This window comes from Antedon bifida, chromosome 1, assembly GCF_963402885.1.
Source record: "Antedon bifida chromosome 1, ecAntBifi1.1, whole genome shotgun sequence".
Classification (NCBI taxonomy): Eukaryota; Metazoa; Echinodermata; class Crinoidea; order Comatulida; family Antedonidae; genus Antedon; species Antedon bifida.
The window spans coordinates 24,558,226-24,574,567 of record NC_136226.1 but is presented as its reverse complement, the minus strand read 5'-3'; the positions used below and the strand labels follow the sequence as shown (position 1 = coordinate 24,574,567).

Sequence of the window (16,342 nt, the reverse complement as noted above, 5' to 3'; positions counted from 1 at the left end):
GTTAAATCAATATCTTTTTTTGCCAGATTGTGGAGCGACCTTTAATATTACTGTACCTACATACCTGCCAATGACATGCAAATCTGAAATACATTTAAGGCGATGGCCACTCGACTCAAATATTTTGTAATAATAAAAAAGATTTATAAAAACATATGTTACTATTTATTTTTTTCAATGTTGCATGATCACAATAATAGATTATTTACATTACTATTTTCTACTTAAATGATTTCTTTAAAACACAGTAAAAGAGTGTACCATATCCAGGTGTGAAACCAGTCAAAGTCTGGTTAAAACGTATTACAATGTACACCATGTGACTCTATGATGTTATATCTTCCTTGGATCCATCCAGTTGTGATTTCTTGTGTGTTTGTCAAACTTGTAGAATTCAATTTGCATTTTATATCAACTTCTTCTCCCTCTATGATTTGTGCAAAAGGTTTACAGTTAACTTTCCAAAAAGATTTAGGTGTCATTTGAGCAATTTTAGCCGAAGGAACCAAATAATGTTTGTTCTTATTATTACAAGTGTATATTCCTATATTCTGTAGTACATCAAAAGATATAAACAGTTGATGATGATTTCCAGACTGTTTATTTGGTGATACTATTGCTACAGGATGCAAATATGATGTATCTGTATTATACCACCAGCCAACAGTACCTTCTATAATAGCATTACTAACATTTAGCAGATAAACAACTGCTATAAAGATGAGAACAAGGGATAATCTTGTCATATTGTACATAAACTTCTGAGGTCTTTGATATAAATACAGTAAAGTGTAAACTGTAAATGTACAGTATATAATTGATTCCTATGAAAAATAAATGTGTTAAATAAGAAAACGTAACCTAATATAATATATTATTTTTATATATATGTTTTTTATTAATGTTGCTCGTATGCTGTATTGTGTGTGGTCAGTTTATTTTTGTTGATTTTGTGTAAATTACATAAATTATATAAATTATTGCTTCAATAAACTACTACAATTTTTGTTTATTTAAAAAAAAAATTAATAAATTGATATATTTTTCTTTAGCTTGTTGAAGGTGCCATAGATCTTGTAGACAGCCTTGGTATTTGGGAAAGAAAGTTAGAAGGAGATGAGTATACAGAGATATCACAGACCAGTTTGAGAATTCTGATGAGTTTTATGGCTAAGGATGATATGGATGTAAATATTAACATTATTAGTATTCCTTATTTTTAAAGCATGGTTCCCACTAGTGTATTGTCTGTGTAGGAACCAGGCTGTATTGATTATGCTTTATAATAAAATAAACATTTTATCTAATAAGTGAGCTTTTTAGCTTACACTACTATGCTAATTTTGAATATTAGTTTAGTCACAGAAGTTATTGAAATAGTCTTGTTGTGTTTATGTATCCAATGTATAAATTCAAACAATTTTATTGTTCAATAATCATAGTTTCTCTTTACAACCTGATAGCTAAACCAATATATACAACTGAGTATTGAGTATAGTACCAGAGGGTATGAAGTCTTGTGTCAAAATTTAGCTTGAATTACGGCATTGGGTCATGCTTAATCATGGGATTATACTCACCATATACGTTAAAAATTAAAAATCTGTTATTATTTATTTATTACTGGTATATTCATTCTTATATATAATGAAACGTCCTTGCTATTATTCCATGATTTTCATTGATAGATGTGTGCTATAGCGTCAGCCAAACTACATCATTTGTTGCAAACAAGACCAATACCATCAACCTCTGAAGTATGCTTCATCCTAGGATCTATGCATTCCGCTCTCATTAGCTCTCTCAACAGTATGTTTATCATTTTATCAATACTTTCTCTGAATGTTAAAAAGCCAAAGGATTAAGTACATGATTTGAAGGTTGTAACTCTGAATAATTAGTGAATGCTATCACCTACTAATGTAACATTCAACCACTAATTGTTATGTTAGTGGTTTTAACCACTAACATAAAAAAACCCATAAAAACTGTTGTTACGTTAGTGGTTAATGAAATTGTAACATTAGTGGTTGATTTTTGTTACATTAATGCTTAATGTTACATTAGTGTTGGATTGTTACATTAGTGGTTGATTATTAAATTAGTAGTATAGGTGATACAATTGCAACCAAGGCTGAATCATCAACAATAATATACCAATACAAATTACCTACACATCCATATATGTTAATATATCAGAATTATAATGTGTTAAAGCTATTTGAAATTTAAACAATGATTTTTATTTCAAACACATCCAACATCAAGCGAACTCGCCAATTATAGTATATGGATAAACTACATCTTGTTTCAGGCTTAGAGAAAACCTGAAACTAGGTCAGGATTCAACCCCATACCTTGAGATTAGAAGGCAAGAACATTTACCACCAAGCTACAACTCCACTATTAATAACATTATGTTCTTTTAATTTTGTAGCAATTGAAATCAGGACATATGCGTACATTGTTCCACTTATCCGAGCCATGATTGAGATTTATTATCAACCGTTAAAAATGTCCTCCTTTCTACCGAACCTACCGACCACCGACACCAGTTCGTCGTACTTTGAAGATTTCCAGAAATACTGTTTGTCAGAAGAATGGAAACTATACATAGAGAAACAGGTAAAGCTTAGTTCCCACTGTGTAAACACAATGCAAGCTAGTTGACCAATGACAAGCAACAGTTTGAATACTCAATCACTATTTGGTTAACTAGCTTGCGTTGAGCTTACATCCTTGCGTTGCGTCGTAGTGGAAACCAAGGTTTAGGAATGATTTTAACAGTTTATTGCAAAACAATTTTTCAATATAGAGTTTTTATAGTACAGTTGTTTTACAGTATTTTCTCCTTTTTCAGGTGACGCCTTACATGGAAGAATACAGCACGCTAAACTTTAGCGCAGCCACAGCATACATGTCCAAATTTTGGAAGAAATGTTTTGATGAGTGTAACACGGCTATACACAAACGGAATCGAGCAATGGGAGAAAGCAAGCTACTGTTCCAGGTAAGTTAAACAAGGGGGGTTTTTAAAGGTCCAATTCTGATTAATATAATTGGTCTGGCTAGGGATACAGTACCATATCAAAGCTTTTGGCTGCTGAAAGGTATGGTAAATTCCTTATGTTGGCTTACACTAAAAAGAACGGTAGCAAATGGTAATTTGAAAAACGTAAAAACAGTGGTGAATTCATGTCATTTACTGTACCTTTAGCAGAAGCTTAGATGCAGTACTGTATCCCTAGGCACATTGTAACATAATATAGTAGAGCTGTAGCTTGGTGGTTAACATGTTTGCCTTCCAAACCCAAGGTCCAATGTTCAATCTTGACCTAGTGCCAGGGTTGTAATTCACGACTCTTTCAACTCCACTCCCTAAAGCCCAACGCACACCAGAGATATCGGCTGAGCCAACTGCCAACTAAAAAATTTGCCGCAAAACAAAACTGATTGGATAATTACTTACTACGAATTTTTTAGTGAGCTATTTGCTCACGTTCGGCGCACGCGTGCCAAAACATGATGGATATTTCCTCAGCGGCACTCATGGCCGATTCTCACGAATTCCCCGGGGCACACTGTGAGCCAAGTGTTACTCGTGCCAGTTGGCTCAGTTGAAAGCTCTTGTGTGCGCCAGGCTTAAGCCTCAAACAAGACTTAATTTATAAGCACGATACGTTATAAAGTAGTTTATCCATCTTGTAATTGATGAGTTGGATGCGTATGAAATTTAAAATAAAAAGTAAAATATGTAAAATGCAATCTTTTGTTGACAAATATATACTTTCAAAAACATAATTTTCATTTTAGAAACATATTATGCAACCATTTGAAGACTTGCGTAAGAAGGATTACAGTCGCTATACAAGTTTTCTTAACAAGCAACGTAATCAGCATCTGTCTGTGTTGAAGCAGTGGAGAGCTAGCAAGAGATTCTTAGTAGGAGAACGAGGCACATGGGCAGAAAGGTACATTGTCAACACTCATAGAAATATTTGTATTCTGTAATTAGTTGATAAGATAATACAAAGAAATACTGTAAAAAATTGAATTGGAAGAGGACAAAATTCATGATGACGGTGGTATGTTGGGGTGCTCCCACTAGAGGGCGCAAATCTGGATTGTCTCATTGATTGGTAGGGGTGTTCTACTAAGATTTCTTCTATTTCCATTTGTCCCCCACCAGTGTGGGGAAAGGGTTAATTTTGGTTTATCCGAGTAATTGGCACTATTTCAGGTTTATGTCATTTTGGCCAAATAAATGAAAATAAAAAAGTATTCAAGTCGCACTTTTATAGCAATGAAAATGATCACAATCTACACCTGACAATTTATGATTTAAAAAATTAAAATTTTGTTACCTTTTTTTCAAAAGGAACACTGAGGAAGTTCATTGGAAATTATCAAGCCAGGAAAATTACTCAAGAATAAGAAATAAATTAACACAGAACTATGCATTTGACCAACATAAGGAAGCTAGTCAGATGAGAGATACGGGTAAACATTAAGAATGTTATAGTTTTTCAATAATGATTGCTTATAAGTACTTCTTCTTTTGTTATCCATTGTGTCTGGTGATGACTAAGTTGCATCTCTGGGTGTTTTATTCAAACATGTACTGTGTATTAATAAGTTTCTACTTCGTTTCTGCTATTGTTTGATAGGTCCACTTCCAGAGGAAGACGATACATTCAAATTAGCTTCTTTAAAGAATGTAATAGCTACAGATGATCTTCAAGATGACCATTTAGGAGATGAAGAATGGATGGCCATTAATCAAGAAAAGTAAGTTTATAAATACTTGTATACTTTGTTTGGTTCTGGAAAAATTGTAGACAATAGTAAGATTGTCTTGTTGGATCCTTACAAGAAGAAGTTCAATCTTTTTCAAGAATACAAGCATAATGGAGCAAATTCACTGTTAGTAAACATTTTGTGTACAAAGGGCTTTGAAATGATGTAATGGTGTGAAATGTTTAGCTACATATATATTATGTACATATTCAGTTGCAGTGGTGGCGCCAGCGAGGGGGCTACGGGGGCTGTAGCCCCCTCGTCGGGGAGCCTAGCCGGGGAACGCGAGTACTTTTCGTCGGGGAATATAATATAAAGTAAAAATCATTCGCGTTTACTTCGTAGCTTCAGCGACTAGAAAACCGCAAAGTTCCATTTTTGTTAAGTACGTCGGAGGGCTATTACACTTTATTATGCATGCATTATTGCCAGCGATCTAATAAACAATAGGTATGCACTTGTCTGGCGGTATCTCTTTGTACGAATCGTTTAACATTGGGCCCGGCCCATTGTGGTTTACGCGTGATATCATGTTCCACCCAGGGACCAGAATGTGTACTGTAGTTACTTTCCAGGCGAAGTTTACTGACGCGTTACGTCGTGTACTGTGTATCGACAGCAAAAGGGTACGAATTATCTTCGCGATCTATTTTATTGTTCGTATGTTCAATTTTTTAATTTACGATTATCGTGGGGTACCTGAACCTGAAATAGACGTTTTTCACTGTAGGCTCGGCCTACATTACTAAACAAAAAACATGCCATTTTCGTTTAGCCAACATCTTATTATAGCTAAGTTATTACATTTCCAATGTCCTGTATGTCATGAACTGCTCGTACATCGAAATTCCAGATTCACATCTGGGATATAAACTGATTTCCCCGACGGAAAATGGTCTACGCTTGTGGACGCATTCCCCTCCAAATAAAAGGTAAAAAGGGTAACTTGTTTAGGCCTCTATGTCTGAATTGACCTAGCAACTCTATTTTTCAGAATTTTCTTAGCTCCACCCCAACCATGGCGGGCTGGACCTATAATTTCGTTTCATATTTCAATGTTTTGCAGGGACCTAGCAGCTCAATTTTTGACAATTTTCTTAGCTCTGGTTCTGTAGACTTATAATTTCGTTTGATTTTTCAATATTGGCCTATATAAGTGCAATTTCCAGGTACCTAGCAGGTCTATTTTTCACAATTTTCTTAGCAGCTCAACCCTAATGGTAGGGCTGGTCCTGGAGCCTTATATATTTTGTTTCTTTTTTTCGAAATACTATAATCCAATATCCGGGGACCTAACAACTCTAGTTGTTTAAATGTCATTAGCTCCATCTCAACTTCGGTGGGCTTGTTCTCTGATAGACTTGTAATTTCGTTTTATATATCAATGTATAATTGCAATTTCCGGGGACCTAGCAGCCCTATTTTTCAAAATTTTCTTACAGATCAGACCATGGATATCTCGCGCATTTACAATTTTCGCACCCCCAGACAGCAACCTGCCTACGTCTCTGCGATTATAACGATATACCTCTTGGCCCGTGGGTAGGTTTAACGTTCGCGTATATTGTCTATGATAGGCATATTGAACTTTAAAAACTTCATTTTTAAATTTGAAAGAATGGATTTACACAGTCATCGTACCGGACCTCTTGCAATGTGTTTTTCACACAGTATTTTATTTATGTACCATACAAAATTGAAAAAATTGGCTACCCTAAATCTGATTAAAACGGCCTCAAATTACGCTATAACGCGTTGCTTGAATCCCCCGGACCCCACCAGGGGCCCTTGGCGGCCCCCTGGCCCCAGCCAAGTGATGCTCGCTCCACTCGCATAGCCCCCCCGTCGGGGAATTTAGCCCCCGCGTCGGAAAGATCCTGGCGCCACCCCTGTTCAGTTGAACCACAACAGTAGGCCCTCTTCTGTTCACTTTCTATTCTGTAATATGTTTTCCATGTGCCACCAAGCATGTCACTTGATGGATTGATTTGTGTCATATTGGAATCATCTAAACTATCTATAAACAAACAAATATCGCTTATTTAACAATGTATTTTATGTGCTGCTGTGAGTAATTTCTAGCATAGAAGAAAATGATGTTATAATTTCTTTTTTACGTTAGTGCTGAGGAACAAGGAGCAAGTGCTAAGGAGAAAGTTGTAGTGAAATCGGTTGACTGTTCACTTATAACGTTAATGGAAGTAGTAAACGGTAAACTAGAGGTCAACACAAACCATGTCATCTTCTATGATATGTCTCCTGATAAAGTCGAAGGTAAACTATTTGTTATTTATCTGTCTCTTAGTTAAATATTTTACATCAGTATTGAGGAGCAAAGACCAAGTGTTAAGTGTCTTTCACACCGGCTCCAGTTTAGTTTAGGTTTTGCATGTACAGTAGCATTAGCAACTTTTTCTTTTCATGACGCACCACGTGGCTACGCACATACCGAGTAAAAGTATTGGGGCATAGCCATGTGAAAACAAACATTGAGGTGCAAATTTATTTGCCAGAGTCAGACCGGAGCAGGTGATAGGGAGAAAGATAAAATCAGTGTACTGTTCACATCAATAACAACCTATGTCATCTTCCATGATGTCTCCTGATAATTACCATTAGTAGTAGTAGTTTTCAGATGAAGAAATATATTTCTCTAAGATGGGAGGTTTCTGGAAGTGATGGAATGTACACAATAGGTAGGCCTAAAGATTTGTTGTTGATTTTATTTACATAACCAATTATATTTCATTGGTTATGTAAATAAAATATATTTCATTTGTTCTTTAGGTGGTGGTCAAGATTTTAAGTGGTCAATATCTCAACTACGAGAGATTCACTTAAGGCGATTCAACTTACGAAGAAGTGCTCTGGAAATATTCTTCATTGACCAAACAAATTATTTTATTAACTTTAAAGATAAGAAAGTAAGTTTTTTATTTTATTTTCTTCAATTTATTTATTTTAAACTCTTTTGGGTATGCAAACAAATCTTAGATAGAAGGTATAGGGTTTCCATATTAGAGTATAACCCTTATTAAAAGAACACCTTTGTGACCCAACAAAGGTTCCCCTTTTGAATAGGAGTTGACCATAGTGTTTGTTTCACAGGAAAGTGTCCCCTTATTGGGGGTGTCCTCTGAATAGGAGTGTCCCAAAAATGTGTTCTACTGCATTCAGTTAAACAGTAAATCAATCTTAATTTGACACTATAAACTTGTTATGACAGGTACGAAACCATGTATACAGCCGTATTCTAAGCGTACGTCCTACAAACATAAGCTATTTTGGTGTGAAGTCACCAAGTGATCTACTCAAGGCTTCCAACCTTACTCAGAAATGGCAACTAAGAGAAATCTCTAACTTTGACTACCTCATGCAGCTTAACACAATCGCCGGGAGGAGTTACAATGACCTCAGCCAATACCATGTTGTAAGTTGCTTTTTTTTTGTGTGTGTTTGTTTTATTGTTTGTTGTCCACTGTCAAATCATAATACAGTCAACTCTCCCAATACTGAACTTTCTGAAAACCAGAAACTCTCCCAGACTTTTCTTCTGTTCCAAAGGTCCCAAATTCATTTTTACCATGAAAAACACTCCAAATACCAGACTTTGCAGAAAACCAGATATATTACGACAGCCCAAAGGTGTCCAGTATTGAGAGAGTTGACTTTATATCAATTAGAATATCATTGTAAAACATGAAAATGGGTGGATGTGACCAGAAGATATTTAAAAAAGTACTTTTGTAAATAGTGAATGAAAAGACAGACAAGCTGGAAACCTGAGTTGCAATAAGTTTCATTAGGAAATATATTTTATTGTTCTTTTCAGTTTCCTTGGGTTCTTGCTGATTATACCAGTGAGACTTTGGATCTTTCAAATCCAGAAGTCTTTCGTGATCTCACCAGACCTCTTGGTGTTGTTAATCCAAAGAATATTGCCGGAGTTCAGGATAAGTATGTTCATAACAAATTTTATTTTCTTACTTTGGTTTCTGAATAATCTAATTTGAATATCCAACAATGCAATAGAGTTTTTATTATTGTTTGAATGTTGGCCAACACCAGCAACCAACTTATTGTTCTGGAGTGGTCTTCGTCTTTAGGTGCTCCATCAGGTGGTTGAAGAGCCAACTAGAATTGCAACCATTCCAAATGATAAAAGCACACTGACTTATTTTTTTATTAAACATGGACAACACGTGTGTGATATTCGTATCTTTTAAATAATTTGTTTCAGACTTGCCCAACACAAGATTGTTCTTCTTCTTTCAATTCATTTTCTGAATTATTGTTAAAATATTTTTACCAAATGTTGAAATGTTAAAATAAATTGAGTGTATGTCAATGTGTTTGCTTTACAATGATAGATATGATAACTTTGAAGATCCCAGTGGAACCATTGCTAAGTTTCACTATGGTACTCACTACTCAAACCCAGCAGGGGTGATGCACTACATGGTGCGTATGGAACCATTTACTACCTTACACATACAGCTGCAAAGTGACAAGTGAGTGGTTTTATGTAACTGATTTAGTAGTTCATTTTATTTCCTACCGGGCTAGTTAGCTGTGGAGTTTTCTAGCCCACATACTAGTCCACATTTAGCTAGTCCAGAAAAGAAATTGGATTTATTATTTCTGAGAAAATTTAATTTTGGTTTAACACAACATATACGAAAAATGTTGCATGGATTCAATTGAGTATTATTGAATATCATGTGACTTACAATCCTCCAATCAAATGACAAGGATATACTCATGTTCTAATACTATAGATAATTTGTTTATCAAAATAGTTTCAATAGTTTTAAACTGATCATTTTAACACAAAACAACTATAAATGAACAACAAAAAATAAATGAACTACTATTACTACTATTTGTATAAAATTTGTATGATAAACCATTAATAGATACATGCCTGTGTAATCTTTCGACTTGTCAACAAATCTTCATCTGGCAATGACTGGATGTTAGTAATTGCTAGGAGTAGCTTTGCTAATTGTAGAGCAGTGCCCCCTATTGGCAAACTTGGTTTGCGATTTGCTGAGGTTCTTCAGATTTTCATGTGAAATGATGTGGTCATATATATGAGACAGCGAGAACCCACTGTTGTTCAGATGAAGGTTTGTTGAGAATAAGTTGAAACGTCCCACAGGCAATCATCTATTAATGGTTTATTGTAAAGAATTGTATACAGTTTTTTAAAAAAAGTACTACTACTACTACTATTATTTTTATTTATGAATATTGTCTGTTGGTGTTAACTATAAATATTCCATGTTTTAGATTTGACTGTGCTGATCGTCAGTTCCATTCCATTCCTTCTCTCTGGAGAACACTGATGGACAATCCAAATGATGTCAAGGAACTCATTCCAGAATTCTTCTACTTGCCAGAATTTCTGGAAAATAGCAATGGTAGGTAGAACATAATTGCAAGAAGTATTTTATCTAATTAATTTACCATATTTATTTGGTAAATAAAACTATTCGTTATTCGTCTCCCCGAATAAATTCCTCCCTCAAATAAATTCCCCTGAAAGGTTTTTAAGGGGGAGGGGGAGGCGTTTATTGGTAAATTGTAGATCATGTCAATCAATAAATTCTACTACAAATAGAAATGTGTATATTTGCATGTGGCATTTATTCAAAGTGGAACGTTTATTCAAAAAAATATTGTATATACTAGATTGAAGTATAATCTGGGTTTTACAACCTGGCATGAAGTTCAAAGATATTGAGGGATTCATTTAAAAACATGATAAACAGACATTTATCTTTAGAATTATTAGTAATTTTGGAATTACTGTTTTCGGTTTGTTTTAAAATATCTATATTAATTTGTATTATTTATTTTATTCTTATTTACTATACTTAATACTAAATAAGATAATTATGATTTGGTAAGTTAATTCTGTATTGACAAATCATTATTCTTTTAGGGTTTGATTTGGGTTGCCTTCAGACAGGAGAAAAGGTGAATGATGTCATACTACCAAAGTGGGCTAATTCAGCCGTTGATTTTATCTACAAACATAGAGAGGCCCTTGTAAGTTTGCTTCTAATTCTGTGAATATTACATTTTTTATCTGCGAAATTATGTCTTGGTGTCAATATTTGTAAATTTGAAACACAGTTTTACTTACTGGCGAATGGCCATCATTTTATACTACTATCTAAAGCTCTGTCTATACTATCAAACTTGATGTGACAAAACAATGTGATGTGCCCATATATGGACATGATGACATCATATCACTACCATATTTAGGTATATCACTACCATATTTGGCCACATCACAGTTTTTTTGGTCCAACTAGTTTGATAGTGTAGATAGTTTAACAATTGGATGGTTTAGAGTTTCTGTATGCTATGATAGCAAGTTCAAGTTATCTATTATATTCAATACAACATTGCAGGTATAAAACAAAATTAGTTGCAGGACATAAGACAGAGAATTGGATACAAATTTGAAGCTCTAGGCATTTAAAAAAATACATAAACGAAATAAGAATATAATATATAAAACATCAACTGGCATTGGCAAAGAGATACATTTCACAGGAGTCAATACAAATATTTGTTCAATTTTGGTAACATACAATTCATTCAATTGATAATTGACTTATCAATAATATCAAATGTAAACCATGTACAGTATATGAACAAGATGAATAAAGCCATTATTCATTATTATACAAAGAATGAATGTTTATGAGTTGGATGGTGAGAATATTTAATGAGAAAGAAGCTAGGCTAATTAAAAAAGGCAGTGCTCCAACTTTAGACGTGGAGTAGAACAGTTATAGACAGCGCACACAACACTTTGATTTCCAAATGCAAGCGGTCAACAACGTTGCATGGTAAAAATTCTGAAAATGTTTACAGAAATTGTGCATGTGTTGATTAATAATAATAATAATAATAGTCCATTCTTATATAGCGCTCTACAAGCAAGCTTCTCTAAGCGCTGAACATTATTACCCCAGTCATTTTTTGGATCAAACACGTATGGAAACATACTCCCATAATGCAGCTAGTAATCAGCGCAAAGTTGTGTCTTGATCTAACCGGGTACCCATTTATACACCTGGGTGGAGTAAGGCAAACTTAAGTAAAGTATCTTGCCTAAGGATACAAGCAATGCGGCGAGTTGGATTCGAACCTCGGTCTCACGATCAGTAGTCCAACACCCTGCGCCACACGCCCTTACATTTGATTATCACCTTTAGATATTACTTATACAAACAGGTGTGTTATAAAGAATGATATCAGAATCAGTGTCATATTGGCTCATAACGTAATCGTACTTCAAAATTGTTTTTTTTAGGAGTGTGAGTATGTGTCAGCAAACCTTCATCACTGGATTGATCTCATCTTTGGCTACAAACAACGAGGGTCAGAGGCAGCCGAAGCTCTTAATGTGTTTTATTACTGCACATATGAAGGTTAGTATATCTAAGCTTCTTATTTGGCTATCCTCTTTAACCATCTTCAAATTTAAACTCATTTTTAAATAATTTGATATCCTTTATGATTTACAAAATCACACGGGTTACACTTTGACTTTGATAATGTTTTGGCACGTTATAAATTTCAGAATCTATTATCATCTGGTAGGCGCTGCACTGCTGGCTGCCGTGGGGCCGTAAAGTGCCTAACCCGAATTTCCAGTTAAGCTTGAGGACTAGTATTAACCTTTACCTTTACAATTTTTTTAGGAGCCGTAGATCTTGATGCAATAGACAATGAATTTGACCGTGTAGCATTGGAAGGGATGATCAACAATTTTGGACAGACACCTTGCCAGCTCTTGCGTGAACCTCATCCACCTCGGTTCACTCTAGAGGAAGCCGCAAGAAAGACACTGAAAACTCAACAAGGTGTACTGAATCTCTTCAATCATCTAAGTGAATTGAAGGCTTTCTTTGTTGAGGTCAGTTCTATCAGTCATTTATCTGAAATAAACCAAGTTTGTTTCTATGCAAAAGAAATTTAGTTAATTATTCCGAGTCTGTTAAAATCTTCGGGCATGTACATATATATTAAAACAAATCAAGTAAAGAGCCCAATCATCTATGGGTTTGAATGTCATTCATTTTAGTGAACCATGTTTCATGAGGGTGCCCCATCCGGCTGATCATTGGGGCCTTTGACTATACATGTACAGTACAAAAATACATTCCAGTTCCATAGAATTCAAAATAACTATAGATTATTTATTTACTATTTTAAGCAATTCATTTTCTTTCCTATTCTTTCCTCTTTCTTACTATCTTTGTTCCTACTATCATTTCACTGTTTTTGTTTTTCTCATTGAACAAAATAATAAATAAATACATTTTATATGTACAGGCGTCTGCCACTGATAGTGAGCCACTGGTGTATGTTAATGTGCCTAGAACTCAAGCAAGATCATTTATACAACATGGCATGCCAGACAACATGGTATTAACATTATTATTATTATTATTTTAACAATTTTTAGTGAGTAGACAGTTGAATGGTATGCAAAATAATGAATGTTTTTTAGTGCAATGGTACAAATAATTTCAAGAGGTTAAAGATGAAATGTTATATTTTCACTCATCCACATCTTTCAAGGTTTTACAGTGACAACAATCTGTATCTTCATACTTTATTTTCTTACAGATAACAGTTAGTGAGCGAGGCATTATGGGAGTTCATGGCTGGTTACCTTACGATAAATATGTTTCATATTTCTTCACATTTGACAGGGATCCATCACTCCTAAATGCCAAGTAAGTTAAATTGGATCAAATATAGTAAAAGCAAACTTGTACTAAATTTAATTGAACTTTACTTGAAAATTTGCAATTTAAAAAAAATACATCTTTGGCAACTGAGCTGGACTTGACATTTGTTTTATGAATTTCATGCAGAAATAATAATTCATATTTTTTTTAATAAAACAAACAAACTTTTGTTGATTCAGGACAAGAAAGATGGTGGGTGGTCCATTCTCTCCAGGATTCAAAATCACCTCTAATCTCTTTGTGACCAGTCACGATTCAAAGCTCCTCTTTTCTGGTGGTCATTGGGATGGCAGTCTCCGAGCACTCAGTGTGTCAAAGGGCAAACTGGTGACCCATGTCATTCGTCATATAGGTACATATTATTTTTTTTTCAGTGTCTTAGGATTTTTTAGTGTTTCAGAACTACATACGTGGTGTACTGCAAACTTTATGTATTAAATTATTAAAAAAAAGTTGTAGTAAGTCATGTCTTGGGTCCATTCTAGTCGCTGTACTGATAGACTACTACATCAGTACTTCTATGAATGGATGACTAGTTGGTGACAAGAACGTCATACCCAGTACCGTTTTGATTTTGTGATCAATCGGAAAAACACCTTACAACATTTCACTCTGCTTTATCTTTTTCATATTGATGTAATCTCAATTGATTATATTTTACATAAATACACCTGTTTACATGTTCTTATGTTCTGTCGATTTGCTTATATAAATTTTGTTTTTGACAGACATTGTAACCTGCCTAGCTTTAGATCACTGTGGAACTCACTTGATTACTGGCTCACGTGACACAACTTGCATGATTTGGGAGGTCACATTTCAGGTCAGATATTCTTTTTAAATGAATTGCCATAAATTGTATGCCAAAGCAAATATAGTAGTGGAATACTATACACTTTTTTTTGTTATTACTAAGAAAATATACATTGATTCCTTTTTGGTAATGCTCATTGAGAACCACACTTATGATTAGCATTGCTTTGAATTATCCTACATATTCCAGATTTAAAAACCTCATACTCATCACCTTTTTAACAGTTACAGTTTTAGTTTTATTTGGATTATACGATCTTTCTTTTTTTTGTCTTGTGTAATTATACGATCTTTCTTGCTTTTATAGGGAATAATGGCAAGTGGACTGAACAATAAACCAATACAGGTACTTTATGGTCATGATGATGAGGTGACCCATGTGGCTATAAGTACTGAGTTAGACATGGCTGTGTCAGCTGCAAAGGTAAGTACAGTAGTGTTGTTGACCTTGAATCGTGTCAATACCTGATTATTAGTCAAACTATTATACAAATAATGAGTGCAATGGTACAAATAATTTCATGAGTTGAAAATAGAACAAATTTTCATCTTTCAAATGATGAATGAAATTATTGTTCCATTGCATGAATATAAAACATTCATTATTTGTTTTATAGTATACCTACTTTAACAAGAGGCTAAAATATTCGAAAAAGCAGCACTCCAACTTTGGATGCAGAGTCGAACAATTATAGACGGCACATACTACAGCCTAGAATTGTTTTGTGCTCACTGCTCACAAAAATGAACATGCAAAACAAATACAATACTTGCATATAACGACATTGCACTCTAGATGACATAATTAAAAGTTCAATAGAATATTGATTGAATATTATGTGACCAACATCTAATCAAATGACAATAATCTAGTTTAGTGTGTTATAAAAACCAGCAATAACTATACACCGTGTCCCCAAATATTTACTAATAATACTTACTAAAAATCAACAATTTTGTTATTTTATCTTTATTTATGTTATGTATAATTTTTGTTTTTCAGGACGGTATAGTGATCATCCACACTGTACGCAAAGGGCATTACATTCGAACTCTGCAACCTGAATGTCAACAAGGGCTCAGGCTGTACATCCCAAGACTAGCCATCTCTGAAGAAGGTCATATCGTACTACACTCTCAGCAGTTGAAAGGCAACAAACCTGTAACGGTAAGACTAAGCTTTTGAAATATTTTATTTATACTGGGCGACCTCTTCAGTCAAAGACTGGTTTCCCAGAGGGCCCAGTTATAATCAGTGGCTGTGATGTACTAATACACCGGGGTAACCCCCTACTCATCTCAAAAGGTGTACTAGGTTCTTTAAAGTGCACACGAGCTAGATGTGTACACTGGACCTACGGTTTATAGTCCTTATCCGAGAAGACTCGTTCTACCACCAGAACCATGGAGTGAGTGAGCCTCAAACCCCTGCCGTTATTGCTACGTAATTACGGTTCCACTGTCTTAACCGCTCGGCCACCCACTCTCTTAAGTAACTCAGCTTAAGTAACTTTACTCTTGAAATTTATGTGTGAATGGAATACAGTACAGTGCCGTAGCAATTTGAATTAAAGTGGTGTGGTTGTTGCAACAAGAGGGAACAATCCCTTGCGCAGGCTATGGGGTTATCAAAGGCTCTTGCCAAAAAGTGGTCAGGTTGAAACCAATGGTACTTGTGGCTACGGTCCTGCAGTATTTTGACAACAAAATGTTATTTGTTTTTTAGGAGTTGTCCAGTTTGCATGTTTACTCAATAAATGGTAAACAACTGTGGAGTCAAGATAATGTTGGTAACTTAACAGACATTAAGATCAACAACAACAACCATCTTTTGACTGGGGATCAAAAAGGAGTGTTCAAGATATGGGACACATTTCGGTATGGTTATTCATTTATTAAATACAGAACATTTAGATTTTGCATTAAGCTTTACCTTTTTGTTGTTTTTT

General features: G+C 34.6%; 1 protein-coding gene across 1 annotated transcript in view; it reads left to right on the top strand.

Annotated features, from left to right (window-relative positions):
- LOC144846734 (neurobeachin-like protein 1) overlaps positions 1 to 16,342 on the top strand; it is a 108,815-nt gene that overhangs the window by 88,822 nt on the left and 3,651 nt on the right. Inside the window, exons 28-50 of the mRNA XM_078703569.1 lie at positions 1,053 to 1,187; positions 1,689 to 1,809; positions 2,438 to 2,625; positions 2,861 to 3,010; positions 3,814 to 3,971; positions 4,379 to 4,500; positions 4,668 to 4,788; positions 6,920 to 7,071; positions 7,585 to 7,721; positions 8,024 to 8,227; positions 8,630 to 8,754; positions 9,168 to 9,308; positions 10,090 to 10,220; positions 10,745 to 10,851; positions 12,134 to 12,251; positions 12,525 to 12,739; positions 13,159 to 13,251; positions 13,456 to 13,565; positions 13,760 to 13,932; positions 14,309 to 14,403; positions 14,701 to 14,817; positions 15,397 to 15,561; positions 16,120 to 16,271. Coding sequence (XP_078559695.1) covers positions 1,053 to 1,187; positions 1,689 to 1,809; positions 2,438 to 2,625; positions 2,861 to 3,010; positions 3,814 to 3,971; positions 4,379 to 4,500; positions 4,668 to 4,788; positions 6,920 to 7,071; positions 7,585 to 7,721; positions 8,024 to 8,227; positions 8,630 to 8,754; positions 9,168 to 9,308; positions 10,090 to 10,220; positions 10,745 to 10,851; positions 12,134 to 12,251; positions 12,525 to 12,739; positions 13,159 to 13,251; positions 13,456 to 13,565; positions 13,760 to 13,932; positions 14,309 to 14,403; positions 14,701 to 14,817; positions 15,397 to 15,561; positions 16,120 to 16,271 — 3,230 coding nt within the window. The remainder of the gene's footprint in view (positions 1 to 1,052; positions 1,188 to 1,688; positions 1,810 to 2,437; positions 2,626 to 2,860; positions 3,011 to 3,813; positions 3,972 to 4,378; positions 4,501 to 4,667; positions 4,789 to 6,919; positions 7,072 to 7,584; positions 7,722 to 8,023; positions 8,228 to 8,629; positions 8,755 to 9,167; positions 9,309 to 10,089; positions 10,221 to 10,744; positions 10,852 to 12,133; positions 12,252 to 12,524; positions 12,740 to 13,158; positions 13,252 to 13,455; positions 13,566 to 13,759; positions 13,933 to 14,308; positions 14,404 to 14,700; positions 14,818 to 15,396; positions 15,562 to 16,119; positions 16,272 to 16,342) is intronic.